This window comes from Myodes glareolus, chromosome 7 (assembly GCF_982192425.1).
Source record: "Myodes glareolus chromosome 7, mMyoGla1.1, whole genome shotgun sequence".
NCBI classification, from domain to species: domain Eukaryota; kingdom Metazoa; phylum Chordata; class Mammalia; order Rodentia; family Cricetidae; genus Myodes; species Myodes glareolus.
Window position 1 is genome coordinate 77,330,696 of NC_142032.1, and position 18,295 is coordinate 77,348,990.

Below are 18,295 nucleotides of genomic sequence, written 5' to 3' on the forward strand. Positions count from 1 at the left end.
TTTGGGTTCAAAGCTTCTCAGAAAACCTTGGTACAGAAACTCCCCAGCAGCCCCATGTCTGTGTCTTACTAGATGCCTGCCTGGACACGGAATTCTGCAGAGGCTTGTCATGCTCTGATTGGTCAGGAGTATTTACTATACCTACCTCTTGAAGGCTAAAAGTCCCTGGCAGTGTGGGGAAAGAAGATTAACTGAGCTGGGGGGGAGGGGGCGGTGAGTGGGTGCTGGGATTGAGACCAGACCCTTGTTCATGTTAGGCGTATGTTCTACCATTAGGCTTCATGTTGGTCAGGCAAGTTTGACTAGAGACCAGGTCACACTGAAAGGACAACTGTATCCTCCGATACAGCCTTGCAGGCCAGGGGCTGGGGCAATTGGGAATATAAAAGAGACTACTAGCTAATAGCAAGGGCTACATCCCAAAGGATGGGGCATGAGAGTTGGGGTCTAATTCAGATGAAGTAATTACAAACATTACTTTATTGACTCTAAAAACAAACCCACAAACCTTAGAGAACATGAAATTGAATACTGTGCCAACAACTTAGGTCCTTGGGGCTATAGTATCTTTTTAAAAGACTGCTTCAGTGCCACAGGCTCTTTGTATAGCAGGACAGGGTCCATGCTGGAGCATGGAGTTCAGCTACTCTCACCATCACTGCTAATGATGCCCCGCATATGAGACCAGTCTGGAGGTGCTTGGCGTGGTTGCTCCTCTTCTGAATCCAGGGTTCGGCGATAAAGCTCCCCTGGGGCGATTCCTTCCCCTGAAGGGTTCCAGGCATTACTTCTTCGTGATCGGCCTGGGAAGTGGGGGAAGAAAATTAATTATCTGACCCCAGCCTCTTCCTTTCCTAAAGAGAAAATTACTTACCTGAACTGCTGATGATATTGGCAACATCCAAGGAAGCCACCTCAGCTGCCTCTTCTCGCTGCTCCTTCAGGGCCCGACACTTCTCCAAGGAAGGATTGCCTGGAGCAGAAGTGGCTCATGAGCTTCTCTTGCCCAGTACCCACGCCCTCCTGCAGCTCTTGGGCACACCCAGTCTCACCCTTCATGCCCAGCGCTTCCAGCTCAGCCCTGAGGACACTAAGGCGCTCCTTGTGGGAGTGACAGGACCCCAGGAGCTTCTTGTAGTTTCGATGGGCACCACAAGCCCGAATATAACGCTTTAGTCTCACCACAGCTGGATGGTCCTCTCCACAGCGTCGAGACTTAGCCTAGTAAAGGAATTCGCAGCTGAAGGCCCAGCCTTTCCCCTGGCAGAAGCCACCCACCTGGTATGCCCTCTTACCTTCCGGCTTGTGGGTTCTGGACTTGAGTCTGATGAGGAAGAGGAACTTCGTGCCTTGCCTTTCTTGGAGCTCTTCTTGGAGGAGCAGTTCTTCCTCTCCTCTTTGGTGCTCTCTCCTGCCTGGGAGTCACTCCCTTCCTCCTCCACATCACTCTCCCCATTACTGCTGCCTTGTGTGCCTGCCTCTGTAGTGTCCTGAGCAGCTGCTGGATCCTGTGTGCCGCTCTCACCGTCCTCGCTGCTGGCGCTCTGCCTTCTGCTCTCAGTCTGGGACCCGGCCTTGCTCCTGTTTTCCTCCCCTTCCTCCCCACTGCTGTCCCTACTACTTACTGCCCCCTTTTCCTTCTCTTCCTCACTGTCTCCCACGCCTCTAGTTCGCCTCCCAGCCCGGCTTTTCTGCTTAGAGCTCATTCTCTTCCCTTTGTTGCTCCTCTGTCTGGGTTCCCTGTGCTCTTTCTTCTTGGCTAGGGTCTCCTCGTCACTGTCGTCACTTTCCTTGTGGCGTTTAGCACCTGTGCTTTCCCCCATCTTTGCTCTACCCTGCATAGCTTCTTCTTCACTGCTTCCACTTTCTTCCCTAACCTGCTGCTTAGTGGCTGAAGCCTTGCTTGGTGCTTGCTCGTTCTTGGTCTCAGCTTTCTTTTTAGTCCCAGCCTTCTGCTCCTTTTCCCCATCCTCCTCCTCAGTGCTCTCTTCCTTCCAGACAGAGCCCTCCCCTTCCTCCTCACTGCTCTCTAATCCCAGCTCAGCCGACAGGTCTGTTTGCTGTTCTTCATCTGTGCTCACAACTGCTTTCTTTAGGGCTCTTCTCGAACATGACTTTTCCTTGGTTGTGCTGTTCTTTGTTGGATGTTCTGAGCAGTCTGGACTGGATGGTGTAGAGCTGGAGTCTGGAACATGGGGATAGGGCTAGGATAGGCTCCTCCTGCTCCTTGCGTTTAGGATAGGGTACCTTTGGCTCTACTCTGGTTAGAATTGAAAGTGGTGTGATTCCATCTGGTCCCTCCCTCCCTGACCCTCATTTACTGCCATGCAATGTAATACATGCGCTCTGCCTTGTCAAACCAATGATGCTGTAGTCACACACAGATAAATGCAGGGGAGAAGGTACTAACCTGACTCTGAATTGAAGCGGAACCTTTTTGCCTCTGGGTCACTGCCGGGAGCAGGAGACCTCTTCACTTTGATAAAGTCTAGCTTTCCTTCCCTGGTACCAGCATCCACCTGTGGGTGCAGCATGAGGGCAAACCAAACCAAGGTTGTCCTAGTCCCTCAGCAACAAACCCTGTCTCTCCTGGCCCAGGCTCACGCCCACACCTGCATCTTCAGCAGTTCCTCCTCCACCAGCCGCTTCAACGCCTGCTTCTCCTCAGGTTCAAGGTGATCCCGGCCCACGTGGGTCAGAAATTGCTGTCAAACGATGGCGTGCTTAACCGTGCTACAAAGACACGTGTCAAGACAGAGTCCCAGTCCGACTCCTGCCCTTTCCAATCCAGATTCTTAATGCCCTATGTACCTGAAGTCAGGGGAAGTCGGAAGAAGCTGCGCGTGAATTCCAGCATCTCATCCCCGGCGCCATTTTACGTCACCGGGAATTGGTGGCTCCCGCCTTTTTTCTTCCGGGCCGCCTTCAGTGCGTTTGACAGCAGTTTGCGCACGCGCAGTGACGCCGCTTCGTGAGGGGCGGGACCATTGGACCGCCGCCTGCAGTGCTGGACGGACAACTTTGCCAGATCTTGCTTTCCCTAAGCAATTGGTGGGTCGCTGGACGGAGAACTTTGTCAGATCTTGCTTTCCCTAAGCAATTGGTGGGTCTCGAGGTTTCTGCTCTTTGCTAAAACTATTTATTAAAATTCTCATTAGAAGTAGATTCGCCGCCGGAAATCTCTGGCTGTAACGTAATCAACTCTTCACGCTGCTCTGTGGTCAGGATCACCAAGTCAGGTCTCTGTTGTTTCGAAAGGCAGAAGGGAAAGGGTATCCTCGCCAACATAATGCATTTCTGGTTATCTTTTATGGCTCCAAATCTCTAGTCAGTTTAGAATCAACCGCCCTTCAGCGTCCGGCTCCTCTGTGACCTCAGCGCACCGCGAAGCCATTGGAAGCGGCGTAGCTTTCAGGTCTTCCCCTGGAAGACCGGGGGTGTGATTACGCGCCTTGCGCGCGGAGCGCGCCGGGAGTTGTAGTCCGCTTCGTGCGGCGTTGCCAAGTCTCCGGAAGTGGAAGTGTAAGAGGCCGGGCCGATTTAGCTCTGGGTAGCGGGACTCCACACTGGGGCGATACTCCCAGGCGGGTCATGAACGGACCAGCGGACGGCGAAGTGGACTACAAAAAGAAATACAGGAATCTGAAGCGGAAGCTTAAGTTTCTCATTTACGTGAGTGCTGGTGTGAGGAGGTTGTGGAGTGGGAGGCCTAGCGCTGAGAGGACCTCAGTTTACCCATGTGGTAAAGGGAGTAGGTAGGAAGAGATGTCTTTGGGTTCTGGGCATTTTACGGATTGCTCTTGGCTCAGCTCCTGCCCTGTCCGATACAGGAACACGAGTGCTTCCAGGAGGAGCTCAGGAAGGCACAGAGGAAATTGCTGAAGGTCTCCCGGGACAAAAGGTAAGGCTTCTTGAAGAACAAGAGCGATGATACCTAGGGAATCCTCCTTTTGGCTCCATCCTGAAATAGGACCACAAATACATGCCCTCCTAGGAGGATCCAGTGGACCTTCTAGGAGGAACTAGATAGTTATCTTGCCGGAGAACATTACTAAAATGAGAATAATTCTTCTCTTTTCCACTTCTCCCAGTTTCCTTCTAGATCGACTTCTGCAGTATGAGAATGTGGATGAAGATTCTTCCGGTGAGCAAAGTCAACATTTGCAGGAAGACATGAGATACTGGTGCTTTAAACAATTGTGCCTGGCTCTATCCTCTTAGGATGTGGAAGCTGGTGCAATCCCTTCAATAGTTTTGGTTGTTTTTTGTATTTTTTTTTTTCGAGAAAGGGTTTCTCTGTAGCTTTGGAGCTTATCTTGCAGCTAGGTCTTGTAGACCAGCCTTGAACTCACAGAGATCTGCCTGCCTCAGCCTTCCGAGTGCAGGGATTAAAGGCGTGTGTCACCACCCAACCCTCCAATAGTTCTTAAGTCTTACTGCTTACCTTCTGCTGCTGCCTGCCTTCCTCCTTTTTTTCTCCTTCTTTCCTCTCTCTCTCTCTCCTCCTTCCTTCCTTCCCTCCTTCCTTCCTTCTTTCTTTCTCCCTTTTCTCTTTTTTTTCTTTCTTTTCTCTGTGTAGCCCTGGCTGTCCTGGAACTCACTCTGTAGGCCAGGCTGGCCTCGAACTCATTGAGCTCCACCTGACTCCCAGGTGCTGGAATTAAAGGCATACAACTGATAATGAGAGTTTGATGAAAAGTAAAACAGGATTAAAGGGTAATAATTATAGTATAACAGGAGTTGATAAATTTCCTTTGCAAAGGATCAAGAAAATATTTTTGATTTTGTAAAATATTGTCTCTGAAACAAACCTCATAGCTCATGTGAAAGTGGCCATAGCCAGCATATTAATTAGCAAAATGGCTGTTTTATTAGAACTTTATTTGTGAACATTGAATTTTATGAATTTTATGTAGTTTCATAACATTATTTTTGACATTTTTTTTTTGAAGTGTGTTTTTCATTTGTAGCTTTTGTTGATCCCAAACTCACAGTCCTCCCTCAGCCTCCCCAGTACCAGGGCGGGATTTCACGCTCGTGCCACCTCTACCACACACTTCACCCCTGCCCCCACCACTCAGACACTACCATCTCCTCCACCACACACTTCACCCCTGCCCCCACCACTCAGACACTACCATCTCCTCCACCACACACTTCACCCCTGCCCCCACCACTCAGACACTACCATCTCCTCCACCACACACTTCACCCCTGCCCCCACCACTCAGACACTACCATCTCCTCCACCACACACTTCACCCCTGCCCCCACCACTCAGACACTACCATCTCCTCCACCACACACTTCACCCCTGCCCCCACCACTCAGACACTACCATCTCCTCCACCACACACTTCACCCCTGCCCCCACCACTCAGACACCACCTGCTCCACAGACATCACCCCGGCCCCCTAGCTTCTTCTGTTTTTTAAAAGATGTTTTATGTGTATGGGTTTTTTGCCTGCATTTATGTGTCCCATGTATATGCAGTCCCTATGGAGGCCAGAAGAGGGCACCAGATCTCTTAAAAACGAGTTATAAATGGTTGTGATCAGTGAGGACTTGGAATTTGATCCCAGTTTCTCTGGAAGTGCTCCTAGCTACCAAGACTTTTCTCCAGCCCCTCACCCAGCTTCTTTTGATATGATTCACTGAGCAAAGACACTTGAGTTCAGTCCCTAGCACCCACTATGTAGGAGAGAATGGCTCTTAGGTTGTTCTCTGACCCCTACGTACATGCACTCCTATACACACAAATAAGTAAATCTAATTTTTTTATATTTAAAAAAAAGCAACCTAGTTACATAATGAGACCATGTTTTTAAAAAGGGGGTGGGGAGTAAAAAAGCAAGACATTATATCTTGGCCTTTAATCCCAGTCCTTCTTAGGAGGTAGAGGCAGGAGGACCAGAAGTTCAAGGCTAGCCTCGGCTACATAATACCCATCTCTAAACAAATAAAAGTGAAAAGCTACAAATACAGTAGCTGCCTGGCAATGGTGCCCTATACCTATAATCCAGCACTGTGAGGATGAGGCAGGAGGATGGGGCTAAATTCCAAGCCAGCTTGAGCTACAAAGTAAGATTCTGTCTCAAAATAATAATAATAATAATAATATAATCAAATAAATGAAAACCAGTTAGTCATGGTGGAACATGCCTGTAATTTTAGCACTCAGGAGGCTGAGCCAGGAGAATCACCACTTTGAAAGCTAGCCTCGTCTACACATTGAGTTCAGACCGACTGGGATTACAGAGAGCCTGAAAACATCCAGCGAAGTGTTAGAGACATTCCAGCTTGTAAATCACACAAGTGTGATGTCTGAATTGTGTGCGATGAGAGAACCGTTGAGAAGGGTTTAGGAATTAGGATCCGTTCCACACGTGAAGACGCGGCTCAAGCTTTCCGGATGAAAACTGATGAGAGGAGGCCAGGCTGGTGCGCACCAAGGCACAGGGACAGGTTCATCTTTTTCCCATCTTTTTTTTTGTTCTTTGTAGCCCTGGCTGTCCTGGAACTGCCTCTGTAGACCAGACTGGCCTCAAACTCAGAGATCCGCCTGCCTCTGCCTTTCAATTGCTATGATTAAAGGTGTGCGCCAACACCAACACATAGCCCAACTTGATTTTTTTTTTTTTAACAATTAACTTTAAATTGCAACCAGAGAACTAAAGAGTAGTTTAGAGCACATCCTGCTCTTGGAAAGAACCTGGGTTCAGTTCCCAGCACCTGCATGGCAGCTCACAGCCACCTCACTCTATTCCAGGAAGTTGAATTCCTCCTTCTGACTCCCTCAGGCTTGGGCATGAACCTGGTGCACATACATACACTCACACGCAAACATCTAAGTAAGAATATTATATTTTCTTTTCTTTTTTTTCATATTTATTTATTTATTATGTACACAATATTCTGTCTGTGTGTATGTCTGCAGGCCAGAAGAGGGCACCAGACCTCATTACAGATGGTTATGAGCCACCATGTGGTTGCTGGGAATTGAACTCAGGACCTTTGAAAGAGCAGGCAATGCTCTTAACCACTGAGCCATCTCTCCAGCCCCCAAGAATATTATATTAGGGAGGCAATAGCAGGAAGATCTCTCTGCGTTCGAGGCCAGCCAGGGACGCGCATATACTGAGACTGTCTCACATATAAATTAAGGATTTGAGTGGGAAATAACATATATCACGTACAGTGATCGGTAAGTGAAAGGCGAGCCTTCTAGGGAGAAGACTGAGTTAGGAAATAGATCTAGAAGAATGAGGCCTGCCGTTGTGGAGGCCAGGATTGCAATTCTGAAGAAATGAATTAGCCCGAGTGCAGGAGGTCCTGCACTTAATCCTTACTTAGTCTTCCTTAAGACTGAAGACAGATATAAGAATATGCTAAAACATGTGGACAGCGTTATTAAATTGTGCTGAACAGTAGGGGCAGTGAGTGGTGAGATGGCTAAGTGGGGGTGGGGGTTGACATGTTGGTGGCCTGAACTTGTGGCAGTTGGAATGTGGAGCAGAGAAAGAAAATATAGTTTGAGGGGTGTTTGGTTTTTTTGTTGTTGTTGTTGTTGGTTTTGGTTGGGCATTTCTTTTCTTTTCAAGACAGGGTTTCTCTGTGTAGCAGTTCTGACTGTCCTGGAACTCACTTTGTAGACCATGCTGGTCTTGAACTCAGATCTTCCTGCTATTGCCTTCCTAATATAATCCGCTGCCTCTGTCTAGTGCTGAGATAGAGATGTGCGCCACCCCCGGCTGGCTTGAGGGCTGTTTTTAACGGGTCTCTGAGTAAAGGTCCTTAGGTCCTTAGAGCATGTGAAAGGGTGGCCGAGGTTGATCACAGAGTCCCAGACCTGCATTCAGGCCCATTCATACCTTCTGAGCTCAGTGAGGCCATCTGGAAAGCAGAGGTTATGTGCTTGCCCTCCCCTTCAGAGCTTAAAAAGACCAGGAGAGTGTCTAGGAGCCTGTACGTGGTATGTGCTGGCAAATGTGCCGTGGAGGTTCTAAGTAGGGAATAGGTGTGAGAGCCGAGGGGCTCTCATAATCACGTGCTTGCACGTGTACCAGCTGGGAAGTCTTCTTCCCTACAACACTCTGTATTCTTGGGGTCACAGCCCCACTGACCAGCCCTCCCCACAGATTCAGATGCCACTGCCTCTTCAGATAACAGTGAGACCGAGGGGACGCCCAAGTTGTCTGACACACCAGCCCCCAAGAGGTAAGGAGGAGCCGGAATTGTCCAGGGCAGGGGTTGGGGATCTGGGCTTTCCAACTGCCCCTGACCCTTCTCCCTATCCCTTCTCCAGGAAGAGAAGCCCTCAAATGGGCGGTGCCCCGTCCCCTTCCAGCCTCTCCTTGCCTTCTTCAACAGGATTTCCGCTGCAGACTTCTGGGGCCCCGTCCCCATACCTGAGTTCGGTGAGTTGGGATCAAGACCAGGAAGTAGTGCATGCACTACCGAGCCTGGGAATACAGTGGGCATCATTCGGGCAAAGGGGCTAGGTCTCAGGGCGAGGCTTCCCAACTCAGGATGTGTCCACATGTGGCCAGCAAGTAACCTTTGGAGGGTGTGAGTCAGGCTGCCTACATCTCTCCCGGGTAGGACTAGGGGCAGACCCAGGACACAGTCCTGCTGCTGTCCCTCCCCTCTGTTCTCAGGAGCCTGGGAGCCACACTCATCAGCATCTCTTGTTTTTCCATTCTCCTGTGTACATTTCTGCCCTTCACCCCTCGCCTTTACCTACTCCATTTCCCATCTCCATCTTCCTTACTCCCACCTCAGCTGGCTTCTCCCCCTTACCCCCCATTCCCTTCTGACTACCTGGCCCTGCAGCTGCCTGAGCCCAGCCCCCTGAGGCCCAAGCTGGAGAAACGGCCCCGCCTACCCCGGAAACTCAAGGTACCCTGATGTGGGGACTATAGGGAGGGGCCACAAAGGCAGGACATCCACCTGAAGGAAGCTTAAGACTAGAGAGCGTGCACAGAGACTTTGGGTGTTTTGTTTTGTTTGAGAAAGGGCCTCTTGTAGGTAGTAGATGATTTTGAACTGTTGGTCCTCTTGCCTCCACGTTCCAGGCGCTAGGATTACAGGCATGTGCACCACATCTGGTTCACACAGTACTGTGTTAGGCACACCCTGTACTAGCTGGGCTGTATCCCCAGCCTGATATCCAAAATTTGAAAGATTGGTTTGAAATGCTAAGTCTCGGTCCAAGTCTCAGCCCTGAAGGGCAGAGCAGAGGAGCCCTGGCTCCCTAGCAGTGCCAGAGTCAGTCTTGGAAGATTCCCAAGTTAGGCTGCTCGAGGTTCTGCCTCACAGCCGGGCTCTCTGGCCAAGCCCTGCAGCATGGCTGGAGTGAGGCATGTTTGTACATAGTCCTGTTGGAGCTGGGGCAGGACTGTGATGTGTAGAGTCCCAGCTCCCCGAGTTCAGAGCAGTGTGACTTTGACAGGGGATCCTAGACTCAGAGTGATGAAACGGGGAAATGAGCAGGTGGCCATGGAGCGCCTCCTGTGCTGAGAGCCTTTCTGCAGGGCTGCTGCTTGTGACAGACAGGGAGCCAAACCCTGTAACCCTGTACCGAGCTGCTACTCTGTCTGCGAAATGGGCAGAAGGTAAATAAGGTGGATTGGCCACAGCGAGAAAATGAGGACAGTGGCAGGACTTTGAAGGTAGATTATCTAGGGTGCTGTTGAGTGGGTACAGGACGCACACCATGAGGTGTCTGGTGGTGAGTGTGCTTGTTGAAAGACAAGGGGGAACAGAGCATGCTGGCACACGCCTTTAGGCCCAGCCACCTGGGAGGCAGAGGCAGATGAATCCCTGTGTGTTCAAGTCCAGCCTGGTCTGTAAAGTGAGTTCCAGGCCAGCCAAGGCTACATAATGAGGTTGTATTTCAAACAAGAAAAAGAAGGTGGGGGGGCTGGGCAGGTGGTCAGAGACCTGGTGCCTGAGGAAAGCACATAGGACCCTGAGGTGAAAGAGAGAAAGGAGTGAGAGCCATTTGGGCAGGGTAAGCAGGGCAGGATGTAGTTCTGCTTGCATTGTAGACACAGTGGGAAGGAAGGACCTTCAAGAGACCCAGAAGAGCTCCATGTCAAAGACGGGCTGCAGGGTTTCCTCAGAGACCCAGACTAACTGTGAGAGGGAAAAGGGAGCCAGAAGGGTTCCAGGGCTCTTTTTTCTGAGCAGTGAAGAAGTAGGGGGCAGTTTTTCTGGGATGAGGATGATAGAGAAGCTAATTTTAGAGGAGAGATGAAGAACCGGCCTTGGGCCTGTTGAGAAGGCATCTGGGAGTGCTAACTAGTCAGCAGCCTGTGTGAGCTGAGTCTCTGGAGGGCTGCAAGACTGGTGAAGGAAAGAAGCCAACCATGAAGCCCCAGGAGTGATGAGAACTGAGCCAAAGATGAAGGAAGGTGGGGATGGCCATCATTGGACCAGGCTAAACAGCTCTCGGTGCTCTGATACCACAAGCAGAATCAGAGGTTGTATTTATTAGTGGCTAAGAGCGGGAATTCTGCTTGGCCTAGTGGTATGCACCTTTAATCCCAACTCTTGGGAGGCAGAGACAGACTCTTAGTCTAAGGCTATCCTGCTCTACAAGTGAATTCTGGGCCAGCCAGGGCTATAGCCTCAGAGAGAGGGGATGGGCAGGCAGGAACAAACCATGGAAGGATGAATTGCAGGCTTAGAGAAATGACTCAGCAGTTAAGATCCTTTGCTGCTCTTCCAGGGACTCAGGTTCAGGAGTTCACACCAAACGCTCGCAACCTCCTGTACCTCTAGCTCCTGGGGGTTAAGTATGAACTCTGGGGACTAGGCATGTGACTCAGTAGCAGTTCTTGCCTGGCATTTTCAAGGCCCTAAGTTTGACCCCTGGCACTGGAGGAAACAGTGGGGCAATAATACACACTGGCCTTTCCTGAGAGGTTTTGCTTCTGGCTTTCAGGACAAGTGGGAGAAAACAGCTCAGCAACCTAGGGTAGGAAAGAGGTTTGGGTGTTTAGTCTGGGTTGATAGGGAAAGACTAGAGTCAACTGCTTTAGGTGGGGGCATGGGAGGATCCAGGAAGGGCTAGTGTTGGAGCATGGGGTCAGTAAGATTAGCTAGTTCCTGCTGAGGTGGCAGTGGGAGTGGAGGGCAGGAGAGGCTAAAATGAGCGAGGCGTGGAGAACATAGCCTAGCCAGCGCCTGGGCCCTGGCAGCCCATAGAGCCACACTGATTGCTCTTGGTCATACTGAGGGAATACTGGTTAGGGTAATTCCTGGGGAGCAAGGTGGCAATGCAGAGGGAACCAGCAGAGGTCTGGTTCTCATTATGCATATCATCTCCGGCACATGGCAGTTGTCTTGGTTACTTTCCTATTGCTATGACACCATGACCAAGGCAACCTGTAGAGTCCATGATGCCGGGCAGGGGGGGCAAGGGGCAGAGGGAGGGAGAGATGGAGAATGAGAGCATCTGAGGTGAGAACCGTGAGGGCTTTTGAAAAGTCAAAGCTCACCTCCAATGACACACCTCCTCCAACAGGGCCAACTTCTTAATTCTATAAAATTTCAACAGCTGGGGATCAAGTATTTAAACATTAGAGCCTCTGGGGGGTGGGACAGCATTCTCATTCAGATCACCACAGGGGTCCCGGTTCGGGAATTCCCAGAGCTGGCCCTCCAGTCTGCATCCATGTTTCCTGAGGCCTTGCCTACTCTAGCACCGTCACATGACCCACAAACAGGTAAGGGTCTGGAAGCAATCAGGAGGCCATGGGGAGACCACACATAGATGTCGTTTGCTACCCCAGTCCCAGAGGCACCTTGGGCCCTGCCCAGTGTGGACTAGCATTCTGTCCCTTTAACTTCCCTTTCCACACCTCTTTTCCAGGACGGTCCTATAAAGTAGAGATTATTGAACACCTGGGCATGCTAGGTATTCAGTTTGTGCCCACGACATGTGAGCTGTCACAACATGTAGAGAGCTCTCTTGAGGGAGGATGTGTGAGGACCTGGCAGGGCGGGGCAGAGCAGAGGCCCCAGCTCAGAGGACAAAGATGACCTTGACAAATGGAGCAGGGTCAGCCTGTTAGGCACACTGCACAGACCACCCTGAGGGTAGCCAGGGCCCTCAGGCAGAGGAGTGACATGCTCAGGTTTGTGTTCTAGAGTGATCACTCTGGCCGCAGTGTGGAGGAGGAGCTGGCTCTGGGAGAGGCTGAAGGCAGGGAATCCAGTTAGGAGGCTGGTACCTAGACCAGGTGAGCTGAGAGGAGGGCCTGACTCAGGCCGGTGACTGCTGGGGTCCCAAGGAGGGGCTCATCCACAATGCCATAGAAGCTGGGGAACAGAGCTGCTGCTTAGGCTTCTGGCTCAGGTAGCCTGTGATTCCCACCATGAAACAGTGAATCCCACAGGAGGAGGAGGGAAAGCTGACCAATGGTGGCAGATGACACCCAAGGTGCCCAGAGGCAGGAGGAAGGCACTCTGAGCTAGTCCTGAATCTGACTTTAACTGCTGGCACAGAGCAACTATGGTGCTTTGCTAGTGAGGGAAGAGCCCAGCTTTTCTGTCAGGCTCCCTATGAGACTCCCCTCACCCCATCCCCATCATGCCTCCATCACCGCCCCTCACCCAGGCACTTCACGGCTTGAGACTGAGGGGCTGCGGTGGGGCTGCCCCCACCCCTCGAACTGCCTTTCAGTGGGCGTTGTGCAGCTGCCTAGTGCCAGTGCATCTGACAAGTCCTCCTTGTGTTTCTCCCCTGCTGCAGATGGCTGTAGGACCCCCTGACTGCCCTGTGGGTGGGCCACTGGCCTTCCCTGCCAGGGGTTCTGGGGCCAGTGTTGGGGCAGCCCTGACCCCCCTGCCTCCTCCCAAGATGCCCCCACACACGATCCTGAGCACCGTCCCTCAGCAGATGTTCAGCGACGCAGGCAGCGGGGATGACGCCCTTGACGGAGACGACGACCTGGTAATCGACATCCCGGAGTAGTGCCCCGTGACCTGCCGAGCCCACACAGCACGCGTGAGCCCACTTCTTCAAGAGATGTTTATTGATGCCCAGTTGCCATGCTTCGGCCACTGACACAATCAGAAAAGGCGTAAACATGCACAAATGTCCCCGAGGAAGGTGGCAGGGGCCCTGCCCTCACATCCCAGCCCCATCCAGGGGACAGTTATTTAAACGAGTGGCCAAGAGGATCTGCCACATCTTAGGGAGCAGAGACCCTGTGGAGGCCGCCCCTTTAGAAGAGCAGCTGAACAGGGCTGGGACTTTTTAAAGAAGGCTCTGTATTAAAGGGCTGGCTCTTTCCTCGTTCTTTCCTCCTTTGGAAATGTCCTCCTCTAATCTCCCCTAATCCGACCTCCTCCCTGTGCAGCAGGGGGCCGGGCAGCCTGGAGAGGCCAAGAGAGGAGTAGCAGGGTGGGGTAGGGACCCTGGCAGGAGACCCCACAGGGCCCCGTGCATGGGGGTTGCATATTTGCGGTAACAGCAAGTTAGGCAGAAGAAAGTTTGCATATGTGAAATAGCTCTCATGGTCCCTCACAAGAAGACAGACCCACAGTCACAGAGACTCACAAAAATAAGACAGGTAGTGTGGGGCGGGCATCCCACCCCGTGTAAACGTGCAACACACTCGTGCGAAGGTTGGGTACTGGACCCGGCCCCAAGGGCCTATGCTGGGCAGCTACTGTCTGCTCAGGCCAAAGGGAAAGCCCCTGCAGCTGGGGGCAACTCGCTGGTCAGGGTGTGCCAGCGCTCCAGGGCTGTATCCGGTTGATGTAAACAGTCACTCCAATGTTTCTGCGCCTCTCCCCGGGCTCCTGGCCCCAGAGACACACCACCTAGAGAACAGCCAAGGCAGGCAGACCCAATCAGTGCCCATTCTCCTGCCCTACTTCCCTCGGCACCTGGTGGGCCTCTCCACTCACCAATGAAGTCATTGGATTTGCCAATGTCATAGTCCCAGACTGTGACTTCCAGGGTTTTGGTGGCCAGAGTGGAGAGTTCCATTTCATAGAAGAATTCCTGTGAACAAGGCAGGCAGCGCTTTCTGTCAGGCCTTCTGACCACATCCCCACCCCCAGCCCATCTTCACTTCTGCTCCTTGTCATGTTTACTTCATTAAATTCTGGGTTTAATGTCTTCTTCTTTACACATGTTTTATGCTTGGATTTCTTATCCACATCTGGTCTCAAGTACCTACAGAGAGAGGGGAACCATGAAGTTAGGGACAGGCTAAGCCCCAGAGCAGTCAGGCTGGGGTCAGGCTTAGGCAAGGGCTCACGTCTTCACATAAGGGTCAGAGTAGCCGTTAACATCCATGGCAGCCAGGTGAGCACAGCGAACAATGCCCACCAGCAACCCATGCCGCCTGGAGCTGTAGCTGAGACTCAGCAGGATGCGCCCACGCTCTTCCAGCAGCCCAGGTCCCTGCTCTGCCTGCTCTAGCTGCCAGAAAAGGAGGCAGGGGTCAGAGGTCAGTCTAGGCCCTCTCCCACCTCCCACCCAGACAGGGTTCTCAGGATGTGCCTCACCTCCTTTAGGTAACAGGAAATGCCCCTCAGTGCCGCAGACATTGAAGAGGGTGAAGGAAGCTGAGGGGGCAAAGACAAGGTTCTGGCAAGCTGACCTCTCCAGGTCCCCTCCCCCATACCCGTTAGCCCCACACGGACCGGGACCTGGCGCTCAAGGCAGATGTTAAAATGCTTCTTCTGTGAAGGCTTGAGGCGGCGGAGGGGCACTCGAATCTCCCCGATAAACTCATTGTGGCTCAGCTTGTCCTCGTCACAGACAGAGATCCTGGCGGGGAACTGCAGGGTCAGGGCCCTGGGTATCTGAGCCCCGCGGAGGGAGAAAGGGTCCTTGGACCAGTCCCAGCTCTGCCCTAAGTTTGACACCTCATCTGTAAAATGGGTGGAAGCTTGAGAAGGGCGATTGGGTGTGCCCTGTCCGCCCTGAGCTGTCTTGTATCCATCAAGAATTACCCACCTGGGACAGGTGCCAGCTGAACCCCCACGGGGTGTGGCCACAGGCACAGTGGTAGTCCCCTGTGGGTGTTTAGCTGCTTTACACAGCCACAGACTACTGATAGACTTGGGTGCCCTGCTCTTTCCTGCTGGAGCAGGGAGCCAGCCTGTCCCAGATAGAGCGGTACAGGCTTAAGGGGTGAGTAGCTATGGTTTGAAGGTGTGTTGAAGTTCCAGCCCTGCCCATTAGCTGTGTGACCTTAGGCAGGTCACCTGACTGTCCATTTGTAAAGTGGGGGTAGAGCATAACCATCTCCTAAAACTGTCACGAGGTAAAGCAAAGAAATGCTCTCTAAGCACTTGGGAGGCAGAGGCAGGCGGATCCCTGTGAGTTTGAGGTCAGCCTGGTCTACAGAGCAAGTTCCAGGACAGCCGAGGCTACACAGAGAAACCCTGTCTCAAAAAAATCAAACAAAAATGCTCCCTAATAATGGGCTATGGTGGCACACTGCAAGCCTGGCATTCAGAAGGCTGAGGCAGAAGGATCTGAGTTCAAGACCAGCCTGGGCTGACCCTGTTGAAACAATAGTCGCGTTCTGCAACCCTGAGGCTTCCTTGTCTACCCTGAGGAGCATGAGGCCAAGTCTGCGGCTTCTGCCTTTGTCTCACCCACCTCTGATATCCAAGGTGGGCTCTGTAGAAGAACCCTGGTAACAATGCCTCTCCCATGGTAAGAAACCCTCTGTGGCTCCCTATTACCCAAGAATAAAGGACGAGGTCTCTCTGGACCTGCACTTGGCTGATGCGCTCCTCTTTGAGGTACTTCTCACACCTATGGTGACAGGGCAAGCTCCCCAACCGGGAAGACTTTCCTCCTCAGAGAATGTAGGTAGCAGCTTGAGGTGTGAAGGTCTGACTAAAGCCAAGGGCTCTGGGGAGGGGTCTTGGAGAGCAGAGAAACCTTTCCAGAGGCAGGTTTGGGGTTGAGCCTCAGAGGAAAGATTTAGGTGGGCAGAGGAAGCCATGAGCAAATGCAGCACCCGGCCCCACTGATAAGGTCTTCAGCTGCCAAACCAACAGTCCTGTGCTAGAGGACCAGTGGGAACATTTGGGCCGCTGCGGAGGGGGCTTGGCAGCCACTAGTTACCATGGAGTGTCAGCAAAACAAGCTTACTGGGACACGGGGAGATTGACCAACCAAAGGTTCCCATGACAGCTATCCCAGAGGCGCTGGCCTGGAGGAAAAGTCCTCACCTGAGCACCTTGTGTGTGATGTCATCATCTGTGATTCCGCTGTACGTCAGCTCCTCGTTCCACACGGGGTTCAGTGTGTTCCTCTGGGTCTTAGTTTTTAGCTTATTGGCCTGGGGCATGGGGACAAAGGGCTCTGATGCATGGACCCTGGGGCCCCAAAGGCCGCAGGTCGGCACTGGGAGGGACCCATAAGTCAAGCCAATGCTGGAAGGAGACATACCTTGCAGGCTCCCGGCAGGAGGTGCAGTTTGACATAGGGGTCAGCCAGGCCATTGAAATCCATGGGCTTGAGGCCCTGCAGGATATGTGCAAAGGGGGCTTTAGACTCCCAAGCCTTGTTCCCTCCTCCTGCAGGACTGGAGCCCCACAGAGTACAGTTCCAGAGATGCGGGAGTCTGCACTGGTTGGGGGGAAGATGCAGCCCCCACCCTAGGGTAGCAACCCAGGAAGGAGGGACACGCACCTTGGCCCTGAGGATTCTACAGTGCAGAGTGCAGGAAGCCTGATCATAGAGAAGGTCGAATTCCAGAGTGCCCAGGGCAGCTGCAGACAAGGGAAGAGAAGAGGGAGAAGGTAATGTGGTTTTGGTCCAAGTCCAGAGTGTGAGACCTAGTGGCTTGAAGACCGTGTCCACATCTCTGCTGGCCTGCCAGTGTGTGTGCAAGAGGCTGAGCAGCCATGTGCATGCCTGCGTCTGGGTCTCTGGCTCGGCCGCAACTGACTGTGTGGGTGGTGGAGTGTCTCAGCAGAAATATTGAATATTGAGCCTTGCTGAAGCTGTAATCTGCACCCAGACTGCAGCTGTGGTGGCAGGACTGTCCTCCCCTCCTCCCCACCCTACACACACGCGCGCGCGCACACACACACACACACAAACACTTGGGAGCCCGCTGAGCCCCCAGACTCACTGGTATCATCCGAGTCGTAGCTGTCTACCTCTACCTCAGCTCCATCATCGGGTGTGGTGGCCCCAAGGAGAGCCGCAGGGGGGGCCAGAGCCAGAGGGGTCAAATGAGCTGGGGCATCCCCGCAGCCCCTGCTGCCAGCAGCCTCTGGTCCTGGCCCCCTGCGAGGGAAGTAGTCCGAGATCTGGCGGATGGGCCTGATAGGTCCAGGACACACGTTGATGGCCATGTGCTCCTGGATGTTGATGGTCATGCGATCGCCCCTGCGGCCCCTCATGCAGCACCTCTGGCTGGGAGACGGGTGCAGAGCTGGAGTCGCTGGCTGGGGTCTGGAGAAACCTCACTGCCCTCCCTTCCTGGATGTCAAGGGAGAGGTGATCTGTGCTAGCTGGTGGGCAGACAGGAGGCCTGGCCTCACAAGGGGCTGGCTGGGTTGCCAGATCAGTCCGGGCAGACAGATCGTGACTCCCCTTAACACTGCCCACTACCTGTACATTGTCCCTCTGTCACCTTTCCAGGACTTTCCTCTCATTCTAGACTCCCCCTCTGTTTCCCATCCCCTCAAACCCTCCAGAGACCCCACAGCTCCCCCTTCTTTGCTGCTCTGAGGCTCTCTGGCCATTTTCTCCATCAGGCGCGGATCTGGCCAGGGTGTCACCCACCTCTGCTTCTCTTCGCTCAGCCCAAGCTTCTGCCTGCCTGCCTGCCTGCCTAGTCCCTAACCCCGGCCAACCGCTCTACCAAGGAGGGAACCCCCTGCCTCGGTGTTTTTCTCCTCTCACCCTCACCCGCGCTCCCCTGGCCGGCCCGGCCCCCGCACCTGTCCCTGGGCCTCCAACAGGTGCCCAGCACGGGCGGCCCGCGGGCTCAGGCTGGGCGGCAGCGGCGACTGCGGCGTGGCGGGCGAGGACCGAGCGACGGGAGACGCGGGGCGGTAGTGGCGGGAGCTGCCGCGGGCGGCCGGGAGGGGCGCGGGGCGCAGAGGGCCAGGCAAGGGCCCCAGAGCGCACGCGAGTGCACACCCGACACGTGTGCTCGCGCTCACACCCGCCCGTGCTCCTCGGGCCAGCTCACACGCGTGCACACTCACCCGAGAACTTGGCGTGCACCTCCGCGAGAGGCGCCCGGTGTTCCCCAGCTCCTCCCGGGAGACCCAGGCCCCCGCCCCGCCGCG

At 53.3% G+C, this 18,295-nt stretch overlaps 3 protein-coding genes across 12 annotated transcripts; 1 reads left to right on the forward strand and 2 right to left on the reverse strand.

The window, feature by feature from the left end:
• Nucleotides 1–462: 462 nt before the first annotated feature.
• On the reverse strand, nucleotides 463–2,953 carry Hirip3 (HIRA interacting protein 3). Of its 4 annotated transcripts, none has more exons than XM_048454935.3 (7): nucleotides 2,812–2,952; nucleotides 2,613–2,733; nucleotides 2,411–2,519; nucleotides 1,296–2,185; nucleotides 1,053–1,221; nucleotides 875–973; nucleotides 463–803 (listed from the first exon to the last, which is right to left on the reverse strand). In XM_048454935.3, the coding sequence occupies exons 2-7, from the start codon at nucleotides 2,616–2,618 to the stop codon at nucleotides 640–642; spliced, it is 1,437 nt and encodes a 478-aa protein (XP_048310892.3). In that variant the 5' UTR covers nucleotides 2,619–2,733; nucleotides 2,812–2,952; the 3' UTR covers nucleotides 463–639. The 4 variants fall into 4 exon arrangements, with proteins under 4 accessions (XP_048310892.3, XP_048310893.3, XP_048310890.3 ...); XM_048454936.3 differs by having other exon boundaries at nucleotides 2,613–2,705; nucleotides 2,812–2,947; XM_048454933.3 differs by having other exon boundaries at nucleotides 2,411–2,733; nucleotides 2,812–2,953.
• A 58-nt stretch (nucleotides 2,954–3,011) lies between these two features.
• On the forward strand, nucleotides 3,012–14,148 carry Ino80e (INO80 complex subunit E). 4 transcript variants are annotated; one of them, XM_087908436.1, is made up of 8 exons: nucleotides 3,012–3,672; nucleotides 3,831–3,901; nucleotides 4,092–4,144; nucleotides 8,140–8,218; nucleotides 8,307–8,418; nucleotides 8,783–8,899; nucleotides 12,158–12,249; nucleotides 12,762–12,900. In XM_087908436.1, the coding sequence occupies exons 1-7, from the start codon at nucleotides 3,592–3,594 to the stop codon at nucleotides 12,227–12,229; spliced, it is 585 nt and encodes a 194-aa protein (XP_087764562.1). In that variant the 5' UTR covers nucleotides 3,012–3,591; the 3' UTR covers nucleotides 12,230–12,249; nucleotides 12,762–12,900. The 4 variants fall into 4 exon arrangements, with proteins under 4 accessions (XP_087764562.1, XP_087764559.1, XP_087764560.1 ...); XM_087908433.1 differs by lacking the exon at nucleotides 12,158–12,249 and having other exon boundaries at nucleotides 12,762–14,148; XM_087908434.1 differs by lacking the exon at nucleotides 12,158–12,249 and having other exon boundaries at nucleotides 8,834–8,899; nucleotides 12,762–14,148.
• On the reverse strand, nucleotides 13,027–18,295 carry Doc2a (double C2 domain alpha). 4 transcript variants are annotated; one of them, XM_087908432.1, is made up of 11 exons: nucleotides 18,212–18,295; nucleotides 17,125–17,477; nucleotides 16,680–16,759; nucleotides 16,437–16,511; nucleotides 16,217–16,326; nucleotides 14,669–14,795; nucleotides 14,531–14,590; nucleotides 14,281–14,444; nucleotides 14,114–14,195; nucleotides 13,925–14,021; nucleotides 13,027–13,837 (listed from the first exon to the last, which is right to left on the reverse strand). In XM_087908432.1, exons 2-11 carry the CDS (start codon nucleotides 17,396–17,398, stop codon nucleotides 13,692–13,694), a joined length of 1,215 nt encoding a protein of 404 aa, XP_087764558.1. In that variant the 5' UTR covers nucleotides 17,399–17,477; nucleotides 18,212–18,295; the 3' UTR covers nucleotides 13,027–13,691. The 4 variants fall into 4 exon arrangements, with proteins under 4 accessions (XP_087764558.1, XP_087764555.1, XP_087764557.1 ...); XM_087908429.1 differs by having other exon boundaries at nucleotides 13,027–14,021; nucleotides 18,212–18,294; XM_087908431.1 differs by having other exon boundaries at nucleotides 13,027–14,021; nucleotides 17,125–17,411; nucleotides 18,212–18,287.